Here is a 22,161-nt window from a genome sequence, read left to right as displayed (position 1 = left end):
TGAGCCCAGGAAAAGGAATTCAGGAGCTCAGGTCTCAACCCTTAGTCTACACCACAATCACCTGAAGGGCTTACTGCTTGGCCCCAGCTAGAGCGCTTCTGATTCCCTAGGTTTGGGGCAATACCTGTGAATTTCCATTTCTGCTAAGTCCCAGGGGATGCTGCTGCTAGTCTGGGCCACGCTTTGAGATGGACTGCTCTAAAGCCAGCTCTTTTAATCACTGTGCACCAAATCCTACTGGCCACTAAAGTACATGGGTCTTTGTGTGTTTTTAAAAATTCCTGAGAACCATTTGCAAAAAAAAAAAAAAAAAAGTTTAAATAATTACTAGACTTTCTCCCTATAGAGATTTTTGCTATAGCTTTGTGCTAGTCAAGTCAAACGAGACTACAGTGTGTCCTTTAACGAGGGCGTTCGGCGATAGAGTCCTCACGCGGTGTCCTTGGCCGAATCGGAACGCCAACGCTGGCCCGCCACGTGCGCCGAGACACAGCAGCCGGATAAGGCCGCTCCAGGCTCTCAGAACCCGCCTCGGTCCCCGCGCAAGGACGACAACATGACCTGACCACGGGGCAGCCCCACCCCAGAAGGGCCCAGTGCTTCCCCCGTGGCAGCCAGTCCTCCAGGTTTATTGACATTTTCTTGATTTCCCTCTGTCTGCTGTGGAGGAGGGAGTCTCACAACTTACAACTGCAATCAGGAGTTGAACCAAATTGGGCAGAGTTCTCTTCCAAGGGCAAGGGGACAGGTACGAAAAGGAAACGGTCCTCACTTCGGAGAGAGGCAGAGGAGGGTGTAGGAGACAGAACGCGCCCCCAGCCGGGTCTAAGAGACCCTCGGGGGCGCCCCGCGGGCGGGGCGAGTGGGAGGCGGAGGGTGTCCCGGGGCGCGGGCGGTGGCCGCAGCCATCTTGCGCGCGGGCGCACCTCTCAGGTCGGGCGGGCGCCACGGCAGGGGGCGCGGCCCCGGGACCCCGCCCCTCCGGGGACAGTCGGGAGCGCGGGCCGCGGGCACATAGCGCGGACGCACCGACAGCTGGGGAGCGCAGCGGATCTCTGCAGGCGTCGCGGGTGAGCCGGGCGAGCGGCTGGCGTCGCGGGCGGACGGGTCGGGCCCCGCCGGGGTATTCACGGCGCGCGCTCCGCGGGGGAACAGTGGCGGGGACTCGCCGACAGGTGTGGCGGGCCGGGCCGGCCCGGCGGAGGGGAGGACCGAGCTCGATCCCCGGGCTGGTGGTCCCCCAGGGGAGCCTGGCTCACCCCACCGCCGACCGGGCTCGGGGGCTCGGGATCCCAGGGTGTAGGGCCGGTGGGGTCCCCGCCCGGCCCTCAGCGCACGTTTCTCCTGTTCGGCCCTAATAAACGGCAGGTAAAGCTGAACCTGCTCGTGTGGTTGCGCTGGCAGCTCCGCGACCTTCCTGTTTCCACTAGTGCCCTCCGGTCCCCCTCCCGAAGTGCCAGCGGAGCCCGGGCTGCGTGGACGCGCCCCTGCCCGTGCCCCTCCCGCCTCGCTCGGCCGGGCGGGGACAATTTTTAAAAAGTGTTTCTCAAAGGCTTGACGGTTGCGGTTTCAGCCTTGGGGCAAACGGTTGCTCCACAGTGAAACTGGCTGTCTGCTGGGCTCCCCGCTGGCTTCCTGGAAGCCCCGAGACGTACCTCGGTGGACCCCCACCTCCGGCCGCTTCCGCGTCCCCGCCCCGGCCCCCCACCCCTCCCCCTCCCTGCCCGGCTCCGTGCCCCTGCCCCCTCCCCGCCGACCCCCGCGACCGGGTCTCCTCCCCGCAGGGGCGGCCGCCCAGGTCCCGCGCCCTGCACCCCCTTGGCGCACGCCCCCTCCCCGCCGGCCCGGCCCCTCCTGCAGGGCCCGCCGCCCGGCCCGCGGTAATTGCAGGTTGGGCGGTGACTCATCCCGGCGCCCGCCCGGCCGGTTCTTAAGCAGCAGCGCTCTGGGCGGGCGCGGAGTCTCCCGGCGCGGCGGCGGGAAGAGGAGTACTGTGCGCTCTAAAGGGTTTCCTCTGCCTCCAGGTCCCGAGAGCCGTCTCAACTGCTGCTGGCGACTTGTTTCCAGAGGATTGAGGAAAACCCACCAGGAACCGAAAATGCCGAAACCAGTAAGTCACCCAGTTTCTGGGCTGGATCGGACCTTCGGGTTTTATTTTCAAGCGAAGTTACCGGGGGGTTGGGGGGGTGGTTTCCTGGGACAGCTCTTTGTAGGGCAAGGTTCTTTTTTAAACCGACAAGAGGGCAGGAGTGAAAAATTGTCCCCGCTGTTATTTGTTGGTCCTCTCGTGGAACTCCTGAAGAAAACACGGTGATGATGCTTTTCCCTGGTCGTTTTGTTTGTTCTTCCCTTTCCCCTCCAGTAGTTATGGGCTTTTATAAAAATTAGAATCCCTTTGGCACTGCTTCGGTCTGTTTAAAAAGTATTCTAATGCAACTTGGAAGGTTCTTGAACAGTTGTCTGAATCGCTGGGAGAGCCAGGTGGCTTCCGATGACGGACAGCAACCCCGAGTCCATGCAAGGGTCCGGAACCAAATGCACCCCAAATCTCCCTTTGGCGCTTTACCGGGCATTTGGCAGAGGAGACACAGCCTTTGTGGCGGGCATTCGTTTTACCCCAGGCCTGCGAGGCTGTGTTCTGTTACCCCGGGAATTTGCTTGTGCAGCACGATTCCTATCTCGAAAAGAGGTTTAGTAATGGACTTGAATTGCAGATGAAGGAAGGCTATCCTGGAGTTTGATACGGAGGCTAAGCAGCCTCTCTGCTGCTCTCTCTGGCCGTGCACTCCTGCTGCTATACACCCCATAAACATCAGCCTTCTAAAGGGCTGCTTGCCGGCACCTCTGTCCCCTTGAATCTGAGTATGTGGCCATCTCACTTAGGTTGCTGGTCAGGCCTAGGGTGTTTTGGCTTTCATTTAAGTTGTGGGAACAGGGCAGCTTTTTTATGATGGGCATTTCTTAGAAAGTTGTATATATTCCACCAGCTTTAGCAGTGACAAGACATTGGGGAGAGGAGTCTCAATTTTCAGATTGAGTTGTGAATCATGGTGGAGAAAATGTCTGGATTCATTAAAAATTGCAATAAAAAGATAGGTGTGAAATTTCTTTCTAGTTTTACAAACAAGTTCTGTAGTCAGTGCTTATGTGCTTTTTCTACCATTAAATGTAGGATTCTTCAAAAGGAGTTTTTAATAAAGTCTTGTTTTACTGTTAGGTTAAATAAGTTACTATGTTAATATGCTAATAGATTCAGAAGCCAGTGTAGTTTCTGCTTAAGTTACATCCATCATCAAGATGATTCATTCATGATGCAGAAAATTCTTTTCCTACACAAAATTCTTTTCAATTCAAACTTGCAAGTGGCACGTGACCTCCAGGCTTTTCAATGCCTGTGATACAAAACTGACCTAAATACAATCCCTTACTCAGGACACAGCCCCCTGTCGCGAGCGTTACGTGGGGCAGTGGTCAAGGCGTGGTTTTCTTTATTTCACTGAAAGAAAAGACTCAGAATTCAGCTTTTAACATATACCTCAGAAACAAGTCAGTAAACCGGTTTCCAGTCACTGCTTTTCTTTCTCATTTCTCATCATGAACTCTAAATGTCTTTTTCGGTGTGTTTTTTTTAATTGTACTGAAATATAGGTATCATCTTCCCAAACGGAAACTCTACCTATTAAACACTAACCAACCCCACCTCCCCAGGCCCTGGCAACCACTCCTGTCTCTATGAATTTGACTCCTCTAGGGACCTCATATAAGTGGAATCACAAAGTATGTGTCCTTTTAGGTCTGGCTCATTTCACTCAGCATGATGTCCTCAAAGTTCATCCATTTTGTAGCATGTGTCAGAATAGTCTTCATTTTTAAGGCAGTTTCTTACGGCAGGTACATTTGAATTTCATTTTGCTTTAAAAGTCTTTTGTGATGGAAAATGTTTTTCTGACAAAATGAAGCCAGTTGTTAAACTTTTAACGGAATGATAGTAGCCATCAGCTTGTATGTTAGGGTCCCGATAACCAGAGGCACGTTTTTGAAAGACTATATGATATCTACAGTGACAATATCCAAACATGTTGCCAGGTCACCTTTTAGGTGAGCCACTTGGGAAATTCCGTACCTACCCCCTTTTCGGGGATGGTGGTTTTTTGGAGATTTTGCCTTGTAAAATACAAGTAAGCCTTTCTTCATGTGACTTGAATTAGGGCCAGGGTTCTGGGTGACTTGCGGTGCTCCTTCCATCCCCCCACTCGCTTTCTTCATTGTGATGGAAAGGAGGCAGGAGGCATGTAAAGGAAAACCACTACAGCCAGTGTAGGAGTGAAAAGGGTGTGGCCTTAACGGCCAGGTCCTCTTGAAGCTGTTTTCTGAGGAGTTTAGAACTGAGCTGCCTGCAAGTGGCCCCAGTGTGGCCTTAGCCTTTCATTCCTGTGTCAGTACGGAAGTTTCTAAAATACAAGGATATTTTCCCTTCAGTGAGAAACTCTGAAAGTGTGTTCAAAATTCTACGCTGTGCCGAATTTTAAGATAATTTCTGAGATTACTTTGGCCCTCTGGGAATATGTAGCCTTTTCCACTATGTATTTTAATAGGGACAGAATTTACTTAATATACTGATACATTTTCCGTCCCTCTCACCAATTGAGGACGCACGGGATCTGTTTTCTGTACACCCCTCCTTCCTCACCATGGGCAGATGGTCAATTAGGTGGCTAAGATTTTCCCACATGGCAGTGAGAAGTGCTGGCTGGGATTAGTCATTTGTCATTCTCACACAAAAGCACAATGAGTCTGTTTTGTACATTTGTCCTTAGCTCAGTGGGTGTTGACTATTACATGCTAGATGTTGAGGCTACCGAGATGAGCTGACACAGAAATAGTCCCTGTGATGGCTTTATAGTCTGGTGAGGGGGACAGACAGTAGTCCTAAAATAACTTGCGTGTATCTAATGATGTGTGCTGGTCTCGGTTGGGGGAGTGCTAGTCAGGGAGGTGAGGAAGGCTCCCAGGAGGTGATGACAGCTGAGCTATGTAAAGAATGGAGAGGCCTTCACTAGGTGAAGGAGGGAGGCAGGGAGCAGCCTGTGCAGAGGCCCTGCCCTGCGGTGGAGGGAGTAGGATGAGTTCAGCGTTCCCAGTGAAGACCAGCCTGGCAACAGGGAAGCCAGTCAGCTCTGCAGAGCCTTCCTGGTAGGCCACATGCAGGCATTTTGGGGGCTTAACTCGGGAAGAAGCACAGAAGGGTTTTGACTGGAAGGAGGTGACCTGATCAGATCGGCCTTTTGAAGGTTACTGCAGCGGCAATATGAGAATCGGTAGGAGGCAGGGGGTGGCAGGAACAGAGAGAGATGGGAGACTTGGAGTAGCCCTGGTAAGAGGTGGTGCTAGCTTGGACCAAGGTGGTGGTGGTGGTGCACATGGGGAACAGTGGGTGTCTTTGGGAGTTAAACTTGATGTGCTTGGTGATGGATGTGCAGGGGCAGAGGGCGGTGTCAGCCGACTTCCGGTGCCTAGCTTGCAGAACTGGAAGGATGGCAGTGCCATTCTCTGAGATAAGGAGCCTGGACAAGGACCAGGGGTAAGGAGGGAAGGTTGAGGGTTTGGTTTCTACAGGTTGTTAATAAATTTGTAACTGTGATTGATGAGAAAAAGTCCTTGCTTCCTTTCATAATTGTAACTGCCGCCTCCTAAAATATACACAAATACCAGACTTTTTAAACTAGAGTATTTCTAAGTCCACAGAAACTAAAAATCATCCGGCAGCTTCTTATGTTTCTCTTGAGTGTATGTACACACTACACACACACAAAGTTAAAAGTTAGGATTAATTTAGTGCGTTGTTCTCAAACCTTGGTGCACACGATTAGAGACTTATAGACTCCTGGGTCCCTTATAGCACTGCTGAGTCTCCATCCCTGCAGGTAGGTAGGACTGAGTCCCTGTGCTTTAAAGAAGCTCCCCAGATGGTTCTGATGCACCCCAGAGTTTGGGAACTGCTGATTTCATAGGAAGATGGCAGACTTTATGTATTCCTTTCTCTTGGACCCCAGCAGTACAATGAAGTCCCCTCAATGGGGTTGAATCTGGTGGCTGTGTGGCAGAGACCAGAGTTCATGGTGTGTTGAGGGAGCAGCAAAGCCCAGTGTGGTCCCAGAGTGTCCATTCGGTGGACGCTGTTGCTCTGAGGGCTCGGGAGTGGATGCACAGTCACCTTCAAGTTCAATAAAGTTCAGCTTGAACGCTGTGGGTGCCATCATCGCTGGTATTTGGAATGTGGGTGGGGTGGGAAAAAGGAGATAGCTGGATGGGTATCAAACTCCAGAAAGACAAGGCCAGCTAAGATGTATGATAGCATCTCTCTGATTTGAGCTGCTCTCTCTACAGGGAGTCCAGTTGCAGAGCTTAATCTGGCTGTGACCACTGGGCCCTCACATTTTGGCTTTCTTTGTTCTTAGAGGGGAGACAAGAAAGGCAGGGAAGAAGGAGCCCATTTCTCTTCCTTTTCACTCTTAGTTCTCACTGACCTCTCTTGTTAGGTACTGTCCTAAAAAATACTATTCCGGTTTACTTATACAAAGTTTTGTGTATCGGCAATTTGGGGATTCTTAGGATGATTCAATACGCCGGCCTTCTTACAGTATTTAGACATTTCAGCTCTAATCTGAAGCAGTAAAATTCACAGCCTGCTTTCGACAGCAGTGAATGCATTTTGAGTTATCCCTATGGGTTCCCCAAATACTCCAGTTAGTTTTTAATTTAAGCACTATGTTTGCCACTACTAATTAAATATGGAGTATTTATTGAAGAGACCAGAAGTCTGCATTATTTTCCTTCTGACACACTTACCATCCATGCGTGTGGACATAAAGAATAACGATCCCATTCTAGACTTTCTGTAAATAGTTTATTTATTTTTAGTTTTATTTTTTTATTGGTTTCAGGTGTACAAAGCAATTCATTGCTCAGCTCAGAATACTTCATGGTTTCCATCTGCAAATAGTTTTTTTAAAGAAAAGAAAAAGAAACACTGTAAGGTGACTTAGAGACTTTTGATTAAAATAAAATGCTTAATACATAATTAATGTACATAATTTTTCCAAATAAAAATCTAAAGAGCCATATGAAGAAGGTTCATAATAACCTATTTACTGGTACTTGGCAAGCCATTTCACTTTTGTGAACCTGAATTTTGTCATCTATAAAATGGGAGTAAACTTTTTAAATGAAAAGAATGTTTCATAAAATAAACTGAGACAAAGCTTATATCTATAAACTTCAAACAGTTTATCTTTATGTATTTCTATATTATGTAAGCTTGATGTATTTCTTGTGTACTTCCCTCCCCCCAAATCCTTTTTACAAACTGTTCAGTGTAACCTGTAGCTAAAATGAAGGTATTAGCTCCCAAGTTGCTACAAATCAGGTAAAGTTTGTCAGTAGACCTAAGGAAAACAGCCATGTGAAATGTTTGGGTTACTTAGTGAAAAGGAATACTCTGACTTCTCCTTTTCACCCTCTATGTCGTTTAGTTGTCAAAATCCCCTTGTAGGTCCTATGGATTCCTTCCTTTGTATTGAAGCCCTGTTGTGTGCCATTAGGTGCTAGGTGCTGGGACTTATAAAAATAAGGAAGACAGATTTTGCTTTTAAGGGATTCTCAGTCTACTAGGGGAGTCAGGTAGGTAATTAAAGAACTGCTGTGCGGGATGGTAAGTGCTCTGCAATGGAGATAAATACAGAAGAAGATTAATTGTGGCCTGGAGAGGCCGGGAAGGCTGGGCTCCCGGCTGGTGAGACGCTCAGGTGGGTGTTGGATGCATAGGAGCTCACTCACCAGTGCACCAGGGCCTTAGGCAGCAGCAGTCAGTTCTGTTTTCCTTTGATTAGGATTCACATTGCATTCTCTAAGCCCTTGTTTAAAAAAAATCTAACATCTTACAGATAAAAGGTAATAGTGTTTCAAAGGAAATCTGCATTAACATAATTATCTTTTTAGTCTAATGTATTTGAGAAAACAAAGTTTAGAAGCAAAATGAAAATTTTCTGATCTTGACCCAACTTTTATTGATAAAACAAAGGAACAAATACCGTCTGATGATCAAACTGCAATAACCAAATATATCAAATTTTGCCTACCTTTGTGTTAAGTTTGAAGTCACTTTCCACATCCTAATTTTCTTTTCTGTTTTTTTCTGAGAAAAGATCAGTTTAAAACTGTCTATATATGTAAAAGAAGTCATATCAGATATTATAAAGAATAGTTTTTACTTTAGGATGGGGTTGACCAAGGCCAAATCTGGCTGTGGCCTATTTTTGTATGGGGCTACCAGGTAGGAATAGTTTTTATATTTTTAAAGGTTGTTTAAAACAAGAACAATAAGATACAACAGATACCAAATACGGCCTTCAAAGCCCAAAATGTTTATCTGGCCCTTTAGAAAAAATTTGCCAACCCTTGCTTTAGGATAAAAATAATTATTGTTAAGCATTTATTATATCTTATGACTAAGCTAGTAATATTTGGAAACAAATCTACTCCATTGGTTCCAATTTAAAAAAAAAAATAAAAAAATCTCATGCGCTGAGTCTGGATAGGAGTGGGAAAGCTCACCCAGGGAGCTGGTATGGTTGGTTGGTGCTGAGGTCAGATTTTAAACAAGCCTGGTGTCCTGGCGGGCCCTTGTTTCTATAGGGAAAGTGGTAGCACCTGGTGTCACACTTGCTAAGCCATTGTATAATAACAGATTTTTTGGTATATGCCAAAAGAAAGCAACTTGTACCTGATACTTGAGTTGGAAGGTGAGTGTTACATAAATGAGTTGCTTTTTTTTTTTTTTAATCACTGATAACGTAAAATTTACTTTTAACTTACCATAGTGTGTATATGAATTTCTGACTATAGATGGTTTTATAATTCAATCCCTAATTTGGACCACTCTGTCTAAAATACGAGCCCCCCTCACTGTCCACCCTGTACCCCACTTTATTTTGTTTGATAGGACTTATTTCTATCAGTAACAATGTTAGATACTTGTTTCTTTGCCTTCTTCCCTGGCTGCAAAAGCGAGAGAGGCATCGTTGGAGAGAGGCATCGTTCGTTCTCTGCTTCTGGAGCAAACTTGTTTTACTGACAAATAAATAGAAGGAAAGAGGGTGACCAAGTGGGTAAACGTGCCCCCTCTTAGTGGGTGCTCGTGGGCGAGCTTCTCAGCCTCGGCCCTGCTTCCTCACCTGGGACCAAGATCCCGGGACCTACCTTGGAGGTTCTGATGAGGCCGCCAGGGCAGGGACAGCCCTGGGACGCTCCTGGCCCTGTGCCTGGCTCTCTTCTCCCTCACCACGGAGGGCAGAGTACATGTAGAACTGCTTATAACTACGACATTTTAATCTGATTAAATCAACTGTCATGTCTCACGATGGGCATTTTTTTTTTCCTGACTTAGCCTAATAATGCAATAAATTTTACCCTACTTTTTGTCCTTTGCTACTACAATGAAAACCACCCACATCCCTCCACAAAATTCATCCGTTCGTTCAACAAATAGAGTACCTACTATGTGTCAGGTTTTTAGGTCCTGGGAATACATTAGTGACTAAAGAGGGGAAAACACCTACTTGCAAACAGTTAATACAGTGTTGGGGCATGATGGGGGACCTGTGTCAGTTTCCATCCAGGTTTTGCCACGAGGCAAAAGCACTTACTCTTTCACTCACTCTTCCTTGGGTGAAGAGTTGAAACCACTGGGCAGAGTGACTTCTGAATCTGTTTTTTGTTTTTGGATCAATCACTCTTGCATTGGACAATGAGCCAGGATGACATTTCTCCAAGAACTTGTTTGCAAATATGTTTGGTGATAAGCATGTCATCAATTGCCATCCCACTTAAATTCTTCCATCATTTCTCAGGCTCTGAGGTTCAGAGAAATTTGTTCTTTTTGAATAATTTGCCTACTGCACCATCACTGCCTCTATAGATTTCTTGTAAAACACGTCTTAGAAGGATATCCAACCTGTTCCTTATGTTTTTAAAGAGCCAATTGAACCACAGATCAGTTGGCGAAAGCGTAGAACATAAATATTAGATTAGAACCACCACCTCTTTATGCAAATATTATGTATATTAGTATAGTATTCTTATTAAAGTGTTTCATTGCCTTGGTTAAATAATTATGGATGCTGCTGCTTGTTCAAGTATCTGCTTACATAATACATTGCTATTCGGGTGAGACTAGTAAGTGGGACTTAGATGGGGAGACAAACAGGGTGGGGAACACTTGATGTTTATTAAAAAACTAGCCAAACAGGGCAGTTTGGAAATACGGTGTGAAGACAGGCTGCAAAGTACATAACAGATTTGGACAAATCAACTGTAAAAAGATATTTTTGAGGCAATGGGGGAAAATTGAATATTGATTGAACTTTATTAAGGAATAGTTTTTAATTATGTTGGAAATGATAGTGGTAGGGTGTGTGTGTGTGTGTGTGTGTGTGTGTGTGTGTGTAAAGTCCTATAGGACTACAAACTGAAGCGTTCACAAGTGAAATGATACATATAATGGCCTTAAAGTTTGCCAACAATTAAAAAAAAAACTGGTGGAAAAAGTAGATGATTCAAGAATGCTAGAAAGTTAATTGTCAGAGCTAGATGAAAAGTACATGGGGGCTCATTGTACTGTTTTCTCGACTTTTGTGAATGTTTCAAATTTTCCAAAATAAAAAGTTTGTTTTAAAAGCACATTGTAAGGGTGAAAGGGAAAGATGCTGTTTTGATTCCAAATCACCAAATGCTTGAGTCTCGTGAGAGGGCCAATAGAAACGGACGTCTCCGTCCCCTGGGGTCTGGAGTCCTGCACGAAGAGCTGGGACTGGCTCCAGGGGGCCTGCCCCGCCCGCGGCTGGGTCCTGGGTCCTGGTGAGCGCTCTCCTAGGACTCCTGGGGTGGAACCCGTTTCTTGGGAGACCTTTTGTGTGCTGATCAGTGAAGGAGTGATTAAATCCCACCTGGACCATCTTGCCCTCCACATAATATTTTATTAAAGGAGATCGCTAGTCAGAATTGCAGTTGACTTGGAAACACAGAACTGTCTGTTCCCAACTAGTCCCACTCTTACTCTGCATTCCCACGATTGTTTTTCGTGGGGGAGGGGGGAGAGTGCTGTGACCCAGCTGGAAATAGGTCATTGTCTCAATAGCTGCATTCTCAGAGCTGAGAATTGGAACTGAGCGTAATAAATGGGGCCTTACTGAGTGCAATTTCATGCAGCCATTTTCAGAGTTCAGTGTGCATGGGGTCTACGCTGGCGCTGCGGCCGCGGGGGGCCGGGTGGGAGGAGGTAGGACCGACCTGAAGGAAAGGCAGCAGACCAGAGCCCCGGGAGTAGCAGGATGGGGGGGGAGGGATGGGGGACAGGATTATAAAGTACATGCTGGGTCTTCTTGCTCCCATCAAGTAATTATGAACATAATTGTAATCTCATTCCCATGTAACATACTTGATTGTGACAAAGTATAAATTAAAGAAGTTTTTTTTTTTCCAACTTAGTATAATTTCAGAAACACAGGGTGGTTTAAAAGCACAAGTTTTATGGACATTGCTTATTCAAGCAAATTTTGTAAGTTTACTCCTTTAGTTTGGATTAAAAAACTATTTGGGTCTTACTCTATTTTTGATAGATGACAAAAGTAAACACTTGGTCAAGTTCAAATACATCTCTTCTTATAAGAGAAATGTTCTTTAACACTGCAAAATATTACTGCACATGTGATCTTAACTAGGGGCAAAGATTTATATCAGAAATGGCACAAGATTTAAGTATGGTTTGTTTCTCTGTCCTTTCCTAAAACAATAGGTTACCAAAGGAATTACGTTGTTTTGACATTTTCATTCTCTCACCGGCTCTCTCCTTCCCCCACTAGATTAGAAAGGAAAGGCTCTTGACAGACTTCTACATTTACAAAGAAAATAGTGCATTCCCGGTGGGTAATGAAGTTTAGTCTATAGGTCTTTAATTTCTGTGTCTTACGAGCCTGGAATGAAAACCACTGTGGCATGTGATAGCCATCTTGCTTGGCCCAGTCCCTTACTTTTTTCTCTTTTATGGGATCCTAAGTTTGTGGATATAATTAACCTCACTTTTCAGTGAACTAAATTGGTGCTGAAGTATGTGTGACACATCTAGTAAAACTGAAATCACATGTTACAGAAACAAGTTTATTAGATAAGGAGAAAGCAACCTCAAATGATAACTTACTTTGCCTGCCTTGAGGTGGGGAAAGAACACGGATGTAGATCATTGGTGTTTCTGAAACGGAATAGTTTCTTTCGCAGAGTGTAGCATTCTTTGATTATTTCTTTCCCTCTCCTATGTAAAGTGGTGTCTAAGCATTCTAGTTTAGTTCCCATGTTAAAATTACCAGTATATGTCATTCCCAGTGTACAAGTCAATTCTACTTATAGACACAAAAAGAAGGAGCTGAAAAATGGACATTAATGGGTATCAGAAATGCTATTTTTCACGTGGGTAGATAAGAAAATGCCTACCAGTGTTACTCCGCAGCACAGACTTGGCACTTGGGTGCCGAGAGTGCTGATCCTTTTATTTGTCAGACACTCGGAAGCAGTTTCTTAGTGCCTCAGTTTCCTCCTTCCAAAAGCGTCCATGATCCGTGCGGAGGGCTCAGTACAAAGTGTTCCCAATCCGGTTTTCTAGTCGAGGGAACTGACCCTCTTTTTAATGTGACTGTTCATAAAGTTCCCTTCTAGCTCTAAGGTCGTGATTTTCTCCGGTTGTAATGAGTACAAACAGGGCTGCTTTGTCCGCTTTTTGTATTGTGCTTTTTTGTATTGTGAAGCAGAGGAGGCTAACAGGAAGTGGGTCTTGGGGGCAGGAAGTGGCTTACTTTAAGAGGCAAAAAGAGCTATTTAGAAAGACTTGGGATTTCATTACATGCTCTTGAAATTCTGGGATATATGTTAGTTGATCTGGGCACTTCCTTCTTATACATAATTTTATGTAATTTTTCACCTTGGAATTCGGAAATTTAAACTTCAAAAGTTTAAAACCATTGATTATATTGAAAGATACAACTTGAGAAATAACATTTAAGAGCTATCCAAGTATAAATATTCTTAGGAGCTGATTACCAGAAGTTGAGAAAGTTATGTAGACCTTTCTGGGCCTCAGTTTCCTCAGTCTTTAAAAGAAGGTAGTCAGACTAGGGTAACTTTACACCTCTCACCAAGCCACCAAATCCATTTACTCACCTTAGAAAATAGTTACACCTTGTCAGTATTTTAATTGTTCTACTTACATCCATTTAGATAACATAAAAATGATATAAAATGGAACGTAATGTTACATTTTTATTTTGGCCTCTCTATCCATAAAACGTAACATAACATACCTGAAGGAAATGTTCCTTGGAAGTTCCAAGCCCCAGCTTTCATGTTCACATACTGCCGTGTTGTTATCTACTGCATATTGAGAATTTAGCTTTTGAGTTGTAAGCTTAGCCTAAAGGTGGTGGAGGAGAGCAGTTTAGAAAAGAAGGTGAGGGGTGTGTAGTTAATTTTCGTGATAAAGTTACTGTCAAAATTCCTTGAAGTGATATTGAATTCTCTGTTAAATGACGTCAGTGTCCCTCTTGGGATACGGGGCTGAGGAGGGCCTGGCACACCTGCCCCCGTTCCTCCAAGTTAGGGTTTATGCTCACATTTCCTAAAACCAAATACAGAAGGACCAGGCTTAAACTGAACGGGGAAACTAACAACTGCTTGGTTTATAAGAGTTCAGTTGACTCATCTGACGTTGAACTCTGTAGTTCGGAGCTTGCTTTTCATTAGTAGTTAGCATCTTAGTCAAACACTCCCCAATGACTGCCTTTTTACACCTCCATCTAGAAGGAATGGGAGGGCAGGCAGGACTGTTTTAGTCCAGAAGGATAATGACAGCCTGAGGCGCTAGGTGGTGGGGGGTTAATTTTGTGTCTTCATAGATGGTGCTACTACCGCCAGGGCATTTAGAGTCATTCCATTAACTGTCAGCAACAGTCCACCTGTATCCTAGCCTGAATTGTCCTGTCCATCATAGGGGTGGTTATGTGAGGCTCTGGTGGGCGCCAGGGGACCAGAGAGCAGCTCACACTGGCAGCACCCAGTCCTCGTGACTTTCAGGGCTTCTTATGCTGGGAAATAGCGTGACCGCCCATTCGTGATTTCTAGGAAAGTTCTAGGAACAGCTGCGAACCTATGGGCCAGCAGCACTTTGACCTCCCAGGAGTTGTCAGAAGTGGACTCTTGTCAGCTTTCACATTTGATGCTTTTATTATTCCCATTACTGGGCAATAAAAGACTAGACGATCATCCTACTATTACATAATTACATGAAAACTTTATCAGAATGTGAGTTTTCTACCCACCTGTCTTTATTGGTTTGTTGTGCTATGGACAAAATGATTCATGGAATTTTTCCTGAATTGCCTGACAATTTTTGTTATATTTAACTCCACAGACTTTTTACAAGATTTGTGGGTCTAGATGACAAGTTTTCTTTGGCATCTGAAAATTTTCCTAAGCCTGACCAGCCAGTTGCTGCATCTTCACTCTCAATTTCTTCTTTACCTTGAAAGAGAAGACAATATATAAAATTATGTGATTGGGTATAATTTAAACTTAAGATACAAAGGAGCTTGAAAGAAAGGACTAGTAATTTTATAAGTCATTATCCATTAGTTTACAGATTTGCTGTACGGCTAATTTATTAGTAAGAATCTTTATACTGTTATTTTCACCTTTTCGAAAGGTCAGTAAACCTCAGGAAGTCTGGTGTGAAGAACTAGAGGTTAAACATGTATCCCTGGCTTGTCTCACTTGGAGCCCAGTCTGCTTTGGGCACATGATGATATGTGACCACTGCTTGTGGTGGGAACCTTTGAGAGAAGGACCGCGGCCTCCCAGATGCTGACGGATGAGTGCATCTCGTGTCTTTGCCAGTGCAGTATCGTGTTAACATGGACTTGGCTCCATGTAATGACAAATTGTGTTTTAAGGACTCCATTTCTATTTTACTTGTCTTCTGTCTGTACAATAATGTTTTGATATTTTGTTAAATACCTTCCCAGAGTGACGTACTGGTTTTTATTTTGGCGTCTCTATCCTTCAAAGAATTGTGTATATACAACAGGGTGGTTTGTGGACCGCCTTTCTTGTATAAAAGGTGGATACGTATGACTATATGCTTATTAGACACTCTAACAATGTAAAATATGGTCATTGGATTGTCAAAGGCAACTGCTTTTATGTAATGTCATTTATATAAACAGTGTCACTGGGAGCAGCACTGCACATTTCACGAAGACAAACATTCATTCTATGTCATAGAAACAAAGTTATCATTAAATAGTAGCCATTGCTGTAACCCCCTAAAAACGTTGGTGATGTGGAGGGAGAAGAGCTAAACCACAGAACACCCACTTGCCTTGGGGCTTTCCACGATTGCCTTCCTTGGCTGAAGTCAGCTGTCTGCATTTCTACACCAAGGTGATTAAGGTTTGCTAGGTTGTTGGTGAGGTTTTACAGAGGTTGGTTATTTGTTAGCCAGTGTTTGTGAAAAGTGGCCACGGTGTGTCATAGCTAATATGATTTAATGAGTTGGAGTATTGTTCCTAGATACTGATGTTCACCTCTCTCAAAGATAAGGAGACCAGGACCCAGAGAGGCTGCTGACACGGGCCCAGAGTTTCATTAAGAAAAACCCGCCTCTGGGAGTTGAGGCTGTACTCCAGTACTAATGAATGACACTGTAGCGAAAGGGTTTTCACCTAATGGAGTATAAAGAGTAGCAGTAAATACAGTCATCTTGCCAAAAGGAGTTGGGGGCTTTTGCCTGTTCAGGATGCTGCCTCTTTCCCCGAGAGCAGTGGCTGTCCTGAGGGGAGCTGTGGCTTGATGGGGGCCCCATTCCAACCTCCTGAATCCAAATCGGCCCCGGGAAACTGTTTCTGCAAGCTCTCCATGTGATGATTTTGCTTGTTCAAGTTAGAAAACCACTGCCTTAGAAGAGCACTGAGGGCCCAGGGAATGGCATATAAGGTGTGGCTGACCGTATTTCCTGAGTGATTACCCAGGGACACCAGTCTTCAGAAAACCTGGCTGGGATTGTTTCCTTGTGCAGCAGTGAACAGGGCTCCGGAGGCATGTAAATTAATCCAGGGAAACGGAAAATATATAGGCAGCGATCAGTTAAATATTTGGTGTTTTTTTGGTATTTAAATTGAGGGCCAGAATTGGCATTCTTGGCACCATCACAGTTAAATGTATAAAAGAAGGCTCAGTCCCTGCTTAAAACTTAAGGAAAGAACACACTTTGCTTGGGAGAACGCTGAACAAGAGCCTGGGCACTCACCTCTGCTCCCCAGTGCCGTTTCCTCCTCTGCAGTGAAGAAGTCGTCCGTCTAGAATTCATGACGGCTAAAATTACTTCTGGCTTCAGGAGAGCATGGAGCAGGCGTGGGTGTGTTGGAGTCGTGTTTTCTGCTGTGTTCGCTTTAGTTTGTTTGGCAGCTGGTGCCTTCTTCCTGAGCACATAGAGTAGTTTTTTCATTTACAACTTAAACACAGTAAACTTCAATTGAATTTTAATTTTTAAATTTTTATTTTCTTTCATCCTTGTTTCCGCCTAAAATTATTTTATCCTTATTAATTTGAATACCAAATTGACCATAGTCTAGTTCAAAAGTGGTCCGTAGATAAAAGTGATACATCCAGAATATTATTTGGCAATGAAAAAGGAATGAAGTGCTGATATTAATCTTTAAAACATGCTAAGTGACAGCAGCAAGTCACAAAAGACCACATGTTATATGATTCTGTTTATATGAAAAGTCCAGAATAGAAAGTAGATTTGTGGTTGCCAGGGTAGGGTAGAAGGGGGGAACATGGGCCTGGGGTTTCTTTTTGGGATGAAGAAATGTTCTAAAATTACATAGTGGTATTGGTTGCATGACTGTAAATATGCTAAAAAACACTGAATTGCACATTTCAAATGGGCAGATTTTATGGTTGCAAATTATATTTCAACAAAGCTGTTATAAAAAGGGAGTACGTAATGACTCAACATGAAAACCAAAATACAGTATTGTGTCTATAATTTTTCCATTAAGGGAACCAAACTAGCATCTGAAAAAGCTTTTATAATTCATTTATTATCAGTTGTGAGAAGTTCTCCTTGCCGTACTCCCCTGCTTTTCTTCCCTCTTTTGTGGGAGAAAGTTTACTGTATCTACTTCCTATCAGAGCTTTTCTAAGTACTCGAAAGGTCTTATCCAAATATTTGAAAACTGTTAGAAGTTGCTGAAGTGGCACCTTCGGAAGAGGGCTGGAATGTTGGAAAACAGCGTTGACATTTGAAATGATTAAGAAAGGTCAAGCTCTCAATGTAATCTCGGTGGTGCTTGGATAGTCGACTCGGACTAATTTTTGAGTAAATGCAGGTGTGATGATATAGGGATTAATCTGTTATCACGAATCCACTGACTGAAATTCCAACGTTCAAATGTTACCATTGGAATTTCTATTTCAAATGGTTTTCCTGATTCTCGAGTGAGTACATCGGAAAATTACTGCAGACTTTCCCCCCTGCAGTGTTCTGGCTACTAAAATGAAGCCTGGTCGCTTTGTCTAAAGATGTACACGGTTGCTCGTCTGTGAAGTTTGGGAGGAATTGGTCTTGAATTTTTTCCCTACTGTCTTGGTCTTTAGTATAGTTTGAATTTATTCTGTAAAAAGTGTGATTGGAGATATAATCTTAAACCAAGTTTACATGAGTGTTTCAGGAGGAAATGGACACTTCCCAAAGGAAATACTGACAAATATTTATTTATTTACTAAAATGAGGGAAATAATGGAGATAATTTGGCAGCAAAAATTCAGTCAATGTGGATTAGAAGTAAGATATAATATTTCATTGTTAACTGAATGACTTTTTTTACGTTTCTCAAGCTCTTAGGAGGCATTTTAAATATACTATTTTGATAAAATTAACCTGGGTAGACTAAAAAAATGTTTTCCAAAGTGTATTCTGAAAAATACTGGTCCTTTGGGATATCCCGTGGCAAAGAAACCTCTGTGGGCAGAACAATCTGGGAAGCTTAGACTGGCCCCATCCTGGGATTTTACAGTTTGCATTAACACAGCAAAGACTCAAAAGCCTTTCAGTTAAAGAAAAAAGAAACAGGGAACCTTAACTTCTGTGACCTCAAAATGGGAGGCAGGCATGATGAAACAATAAGGTGAGTGTTTAAATAAAAACAAATTTATTACAGTAAAAGACACATTGCCCTTAATCCCCTTCAAAATACTCACCCTCCCTTCGAACACACTTATCCCATCGTTCTTGCCACTTTCTGAAGCAGTTCTGGAAGTCCTCTTTTCCTGAGTGTCTTTAGTTGCGTCGATGTCCTGAAACATTTTGACTTTGGGGAAGAGCCAGAAGTCACACGGTGCCAGATGTGGTGAATAAGGTAGACGAAGGCATACCATAATGTTTTTATTTGACAGAAATTGCCGTGCCAGAAGTGATGTGTTGTCATGATGGAGGATGATTTACGGCACACTTTAAAACCCTGCTTCTCTCAACCGTAGCTCACACCCAACTGACTACACTGAACAAGTTGAAACTTGTCACACACTGTTACTAAGGTTCGACATGCCGCTTCCCATATTGAAGATCCCTGCCTTTCCGTTGGATGGCACTTGGCAGCAGCATTCACTGTATTTTGTGATCAAAACAGGAAAGGCTCCATGTCACACATCGCTTCTGATACGGCACTTTCTATCAAAAACATTACGGTGTGTCCTCATCCACTTTATTCACTGGGTCTGGCACCATGCGACTTCTGGCTCTTCCCCAAGGTCAAAATGACCGTGAAAAGCAAACGTTTTGAATCGATTCGGGACATCGTGCAACAGTGCAACTAAAGACACAAAAGAGGACTTCCAGAACTGCTTCAGAAAGTGGCAAGAACGATGGGATAAGTGTGTTCGAAGTGAGGGGGGATTAATGGCAATGTGTCTTTTACTGTAATATACTTTTTAATCTAAACATTCGCCGTAGTTTTGGATCATACCTTGCACCCCTGTGCCCCCTCCCTGCCGTGCGTGAGTCATCTGTCACTCTCCCTTTACATTCAGGTAGTTGTGCAGAGCACTAGGCAGCCACTGACTTGGATCAGAAGGCACTGAAATCATTTTTAAGTTACAGAATGTTAAAGTTGGAAGATCCCCTGTAGATAGAATTTTTCCAATTACGAACTGCATTTTACAAGTGAGTGGGAAAGTCACCTTCAGACTGGGGGCCCCTTGGGGCAGGGGACCCTGGCCACCGCTATTCGATCAGGCCTGTGTGTGCTCACAACTACTCAGCTACTTGAGGGAATGAGCAGAGGGGACAACAGACTGATTCCATTTAGTGGGTGAATTGTTACTGAGCTTATTTTTAGAAGATTGGGGTTTAATGCCTTTGATTCTATTTTTTTATTGGAGAGAGGTGCTGATTGCATTGGAGCAATAAAACCTGTATTACTGTGTGTCCTGCAGGAGAGCTGCACTCTCCCGTCCAGGAAATGTGAAAACAGGTGTGATCTTTTGTCTGTGCAAACAATCTCCTGGCCAGCATGTAATAGTATTCCATAGTTAGTTATTTTCTTTCTCGTGGCCCTGCCAGTCCCATCTGCGTGCATCCCTCTAGGAAGGAGTCAGCTCTTGCTCTGATCATCTCACCTTGCCCCTCCGGACTTGAGACCTATAACGTTTCAGAGCTGGAAAGGGCACCTAGTCCAGACCTTTGTACAGAGAAGGGGGCTGAGGCCCAGGGAGGGGAGTCATCAGCTTGAGGTGCCCAGTAGGTCACAGGGCCAAGTCTGGATCTCAGGCCTCCCCTGGCTGTCAGTGCTCTTGCTCGCTCGCTATTCAGTGAGCTGTGAATTCAGCTGGTCCTCAAAATCACTTGAGTGGCTTTGAAAAACACAGGTTGTTGGGCCATGGCCCAGAAACTCAAGTGTTTGAAAAGCTGCTCCAGGGAGTCTAACGGTTAGTCCCAACCCTGTGTGTGACAGCTGTGTGAGGCCCATATCCACGTACTAAGTGGCTCGAGGGCTGGAGAGGGTTGACTCCCCTGTCCACAGTGACCCCAGGAGGCATCTGATTGGGGTTTGTAGAGTGAGGAGCCTCAGAGGATGGAAGGTGCCCACCAGCTGCATGCAGTGTGGTAGTGTTGAGCTGAGCTACCCCCTAATGAGAACAGCAAATACAATTTTTGTATATAATACGTAATATAATATGTATAATGTATATAATTATAATATGTAATACAATACAATTAATACAATAATATATAATATAGACCAGGTCTTATATTAATTTTTGCTCCAAAAGATGCATTAGAGCTGATTTTCTGGCTAGGTCTTATTTTTGGGGAAACACACGGTATGTGGGGCAAAAAAGATTTTTCTGCTAAATATGGTCAGTGTGAAAAACACACATGTGGTCATCAGAACCTCATTTTCCTTGAGGGGTTGAGGCATCTTCAGTACTGAGTTTTCCTGACTTGTGCCTAAAATACGCCATCTTACTCTGAAATTCTGACATAGCATGTAGCTATAGAAGGACCTCGTTTTTAATCAGTAGAGTGCTGACTTAACTACCATATCTAAATGTATTTATGAAATCCCATTATAAATAGTGCAGTCTGATTATATCTGTTCCTTATGTGTTCTAACGTTTTAGAACTCGCACTATGGCTTTGTGTCTTAGCTTCAAATAGAGGAGCATTTGGAAGGGAGGCATGAATTGTTATCTACACCTTCAACCACATACGCGGTTCTTTGTGTGTGTGTAACACTGCTTTTGGGGTGTACATTTGAAATGACTAACTGCATCCTCTGTACACATACCTCTGCCACACGTCAGTATGGGATTTTGCTGCCTTCAGCAAATACTGCCTTTGATAAAAGTGTGTAGTTAGGGGGAAATACCAAGACGATAAAAACTGCAAAGCGTACGTTCTTTTCTCCAGTCTGTGCACGTGGTCTGGGTGTGTGTGGTGGTGTGTTTCAGCCCATGGGCCTCCGGCTTTTTGTGGGACCTTCCTCACATTTATTGTGCGTAACCGTATAATCCCTCTTTGTTCCCGTGGCATCGTTGCCCTACGAGTCCCAGCTTTCATCCAAGTGCTGGGGTTCACTGAAAACATTTGTTTACCACGGGAAGCTGACAACAAAGGTCCTAAAAACGAGAGTTGGGATTTAGGTATGTTTCTTTAATTGCTGAAGCCCGATTTCTTTTAAAGCCCCTGGATAAGTAGACCAAAACATGTATAAATGGTCCTGTCATCTGGGTAAATGTTTCATTTTATTTTTTTTTAAATAAATTTTATTGGGGAATATTGGGGAACAGTGTGTTTCTCCAGGGCCCATCAGCTCCATCATTGTCCTTCAATCTTGTGGAGGGTGCAGCTCACTGGCCCATGCGGGAATTGAACCAGCAACCCTGTTGTTCAGAACTCACGCTCTAACCAACTGAGCCATCCAGCCACCCCTAAATATTTCATTTTAAACTTGGGTAAAAGTTTATGCTGTTTCTCAGCACATGAAACATCCATAAAATTGAAAATGATTTTAATAGTCTTTTTAAACATGGGACTGTGGACCATTCTCTTGGTTAAGGCAGCGCCAGCCTGGTCCTTCATCTGGGGAGGGGCCTCCCCTTTCTGCCAGAGAGCATTTGGCAGTGTGGGGGGGGCTGCTGTTGGAGGCCCCATGATGGAGACACCTGTGGTAAGGAGGTGGGCTCAGGGATGCTAAACATTGTGCGGCACTTGAGCTAATCCTGCAGAATGAATGAATGCCAGTGGCGCCTCCGGTGACAAACTGGGAGGGTAGTGACTATTCAGGTGACATACACACTCCCTTTGTCCATTGGTCATTAATATGCCGTTCACGCACGTGTGTACCTTTCATGAGCTCTCCCTTCTCAACCTCTGTATCAAGATTGTAGTACAGCATGCACTTACCTGATATACACATATACGGATTAAAGTTAAGCTGGAAATCAAGCAATAAAAAAGTACTGGGAACAAGATATTTATTAGGTTGGTGCAAAAGT

The 22,161-nt window shown here is 44.2% G+C and overlaps 1 protein-coding gene across 1 annotated transcript in view; it reads left to right on the top strand.

Moving 5' to 3' along the window:
* The first annotated feature begins 1,940 nt into the window (after positions 1-1,940).
* The window catches only part of EZR (ezrin), a 48,628-nt gene continuing 28,407 nt past the window's right edge, over positions 1,941-22,161 (top strand). The window contains 1 exon segment of the mRNA XM_033101640.1: positions 1,941-2,110. Coding sequence (XP_032957531.1) covers positions 2,099-2,110 — 12 coding nt within the window. The 5' untranslated portion in view covers positions 1,941-2,098.

Source organism: Rhinolophus ferrumequinum, chromosome 3 (assembly GCF_004115265.2).
Source record: "Rhinolophus ferrumequinum isolate MPI-CBG mRhiFer1 chromosome 3, mRhiFer1_v1.p, whole genome shotgun sequence".
NCBI classification, from domain to species: Eukaryota; Metazoa; Chordata; class Mammalia; order Chiroptera; family Rhinolophidae; genus Rhinolophus; species Rhinolophus ferrumequinum.
The sequence above is the reverse complement of the archived record's forward strand: the minus strand, read 5'-3'. Positions and strand labels throughout refer to the sequence as shown.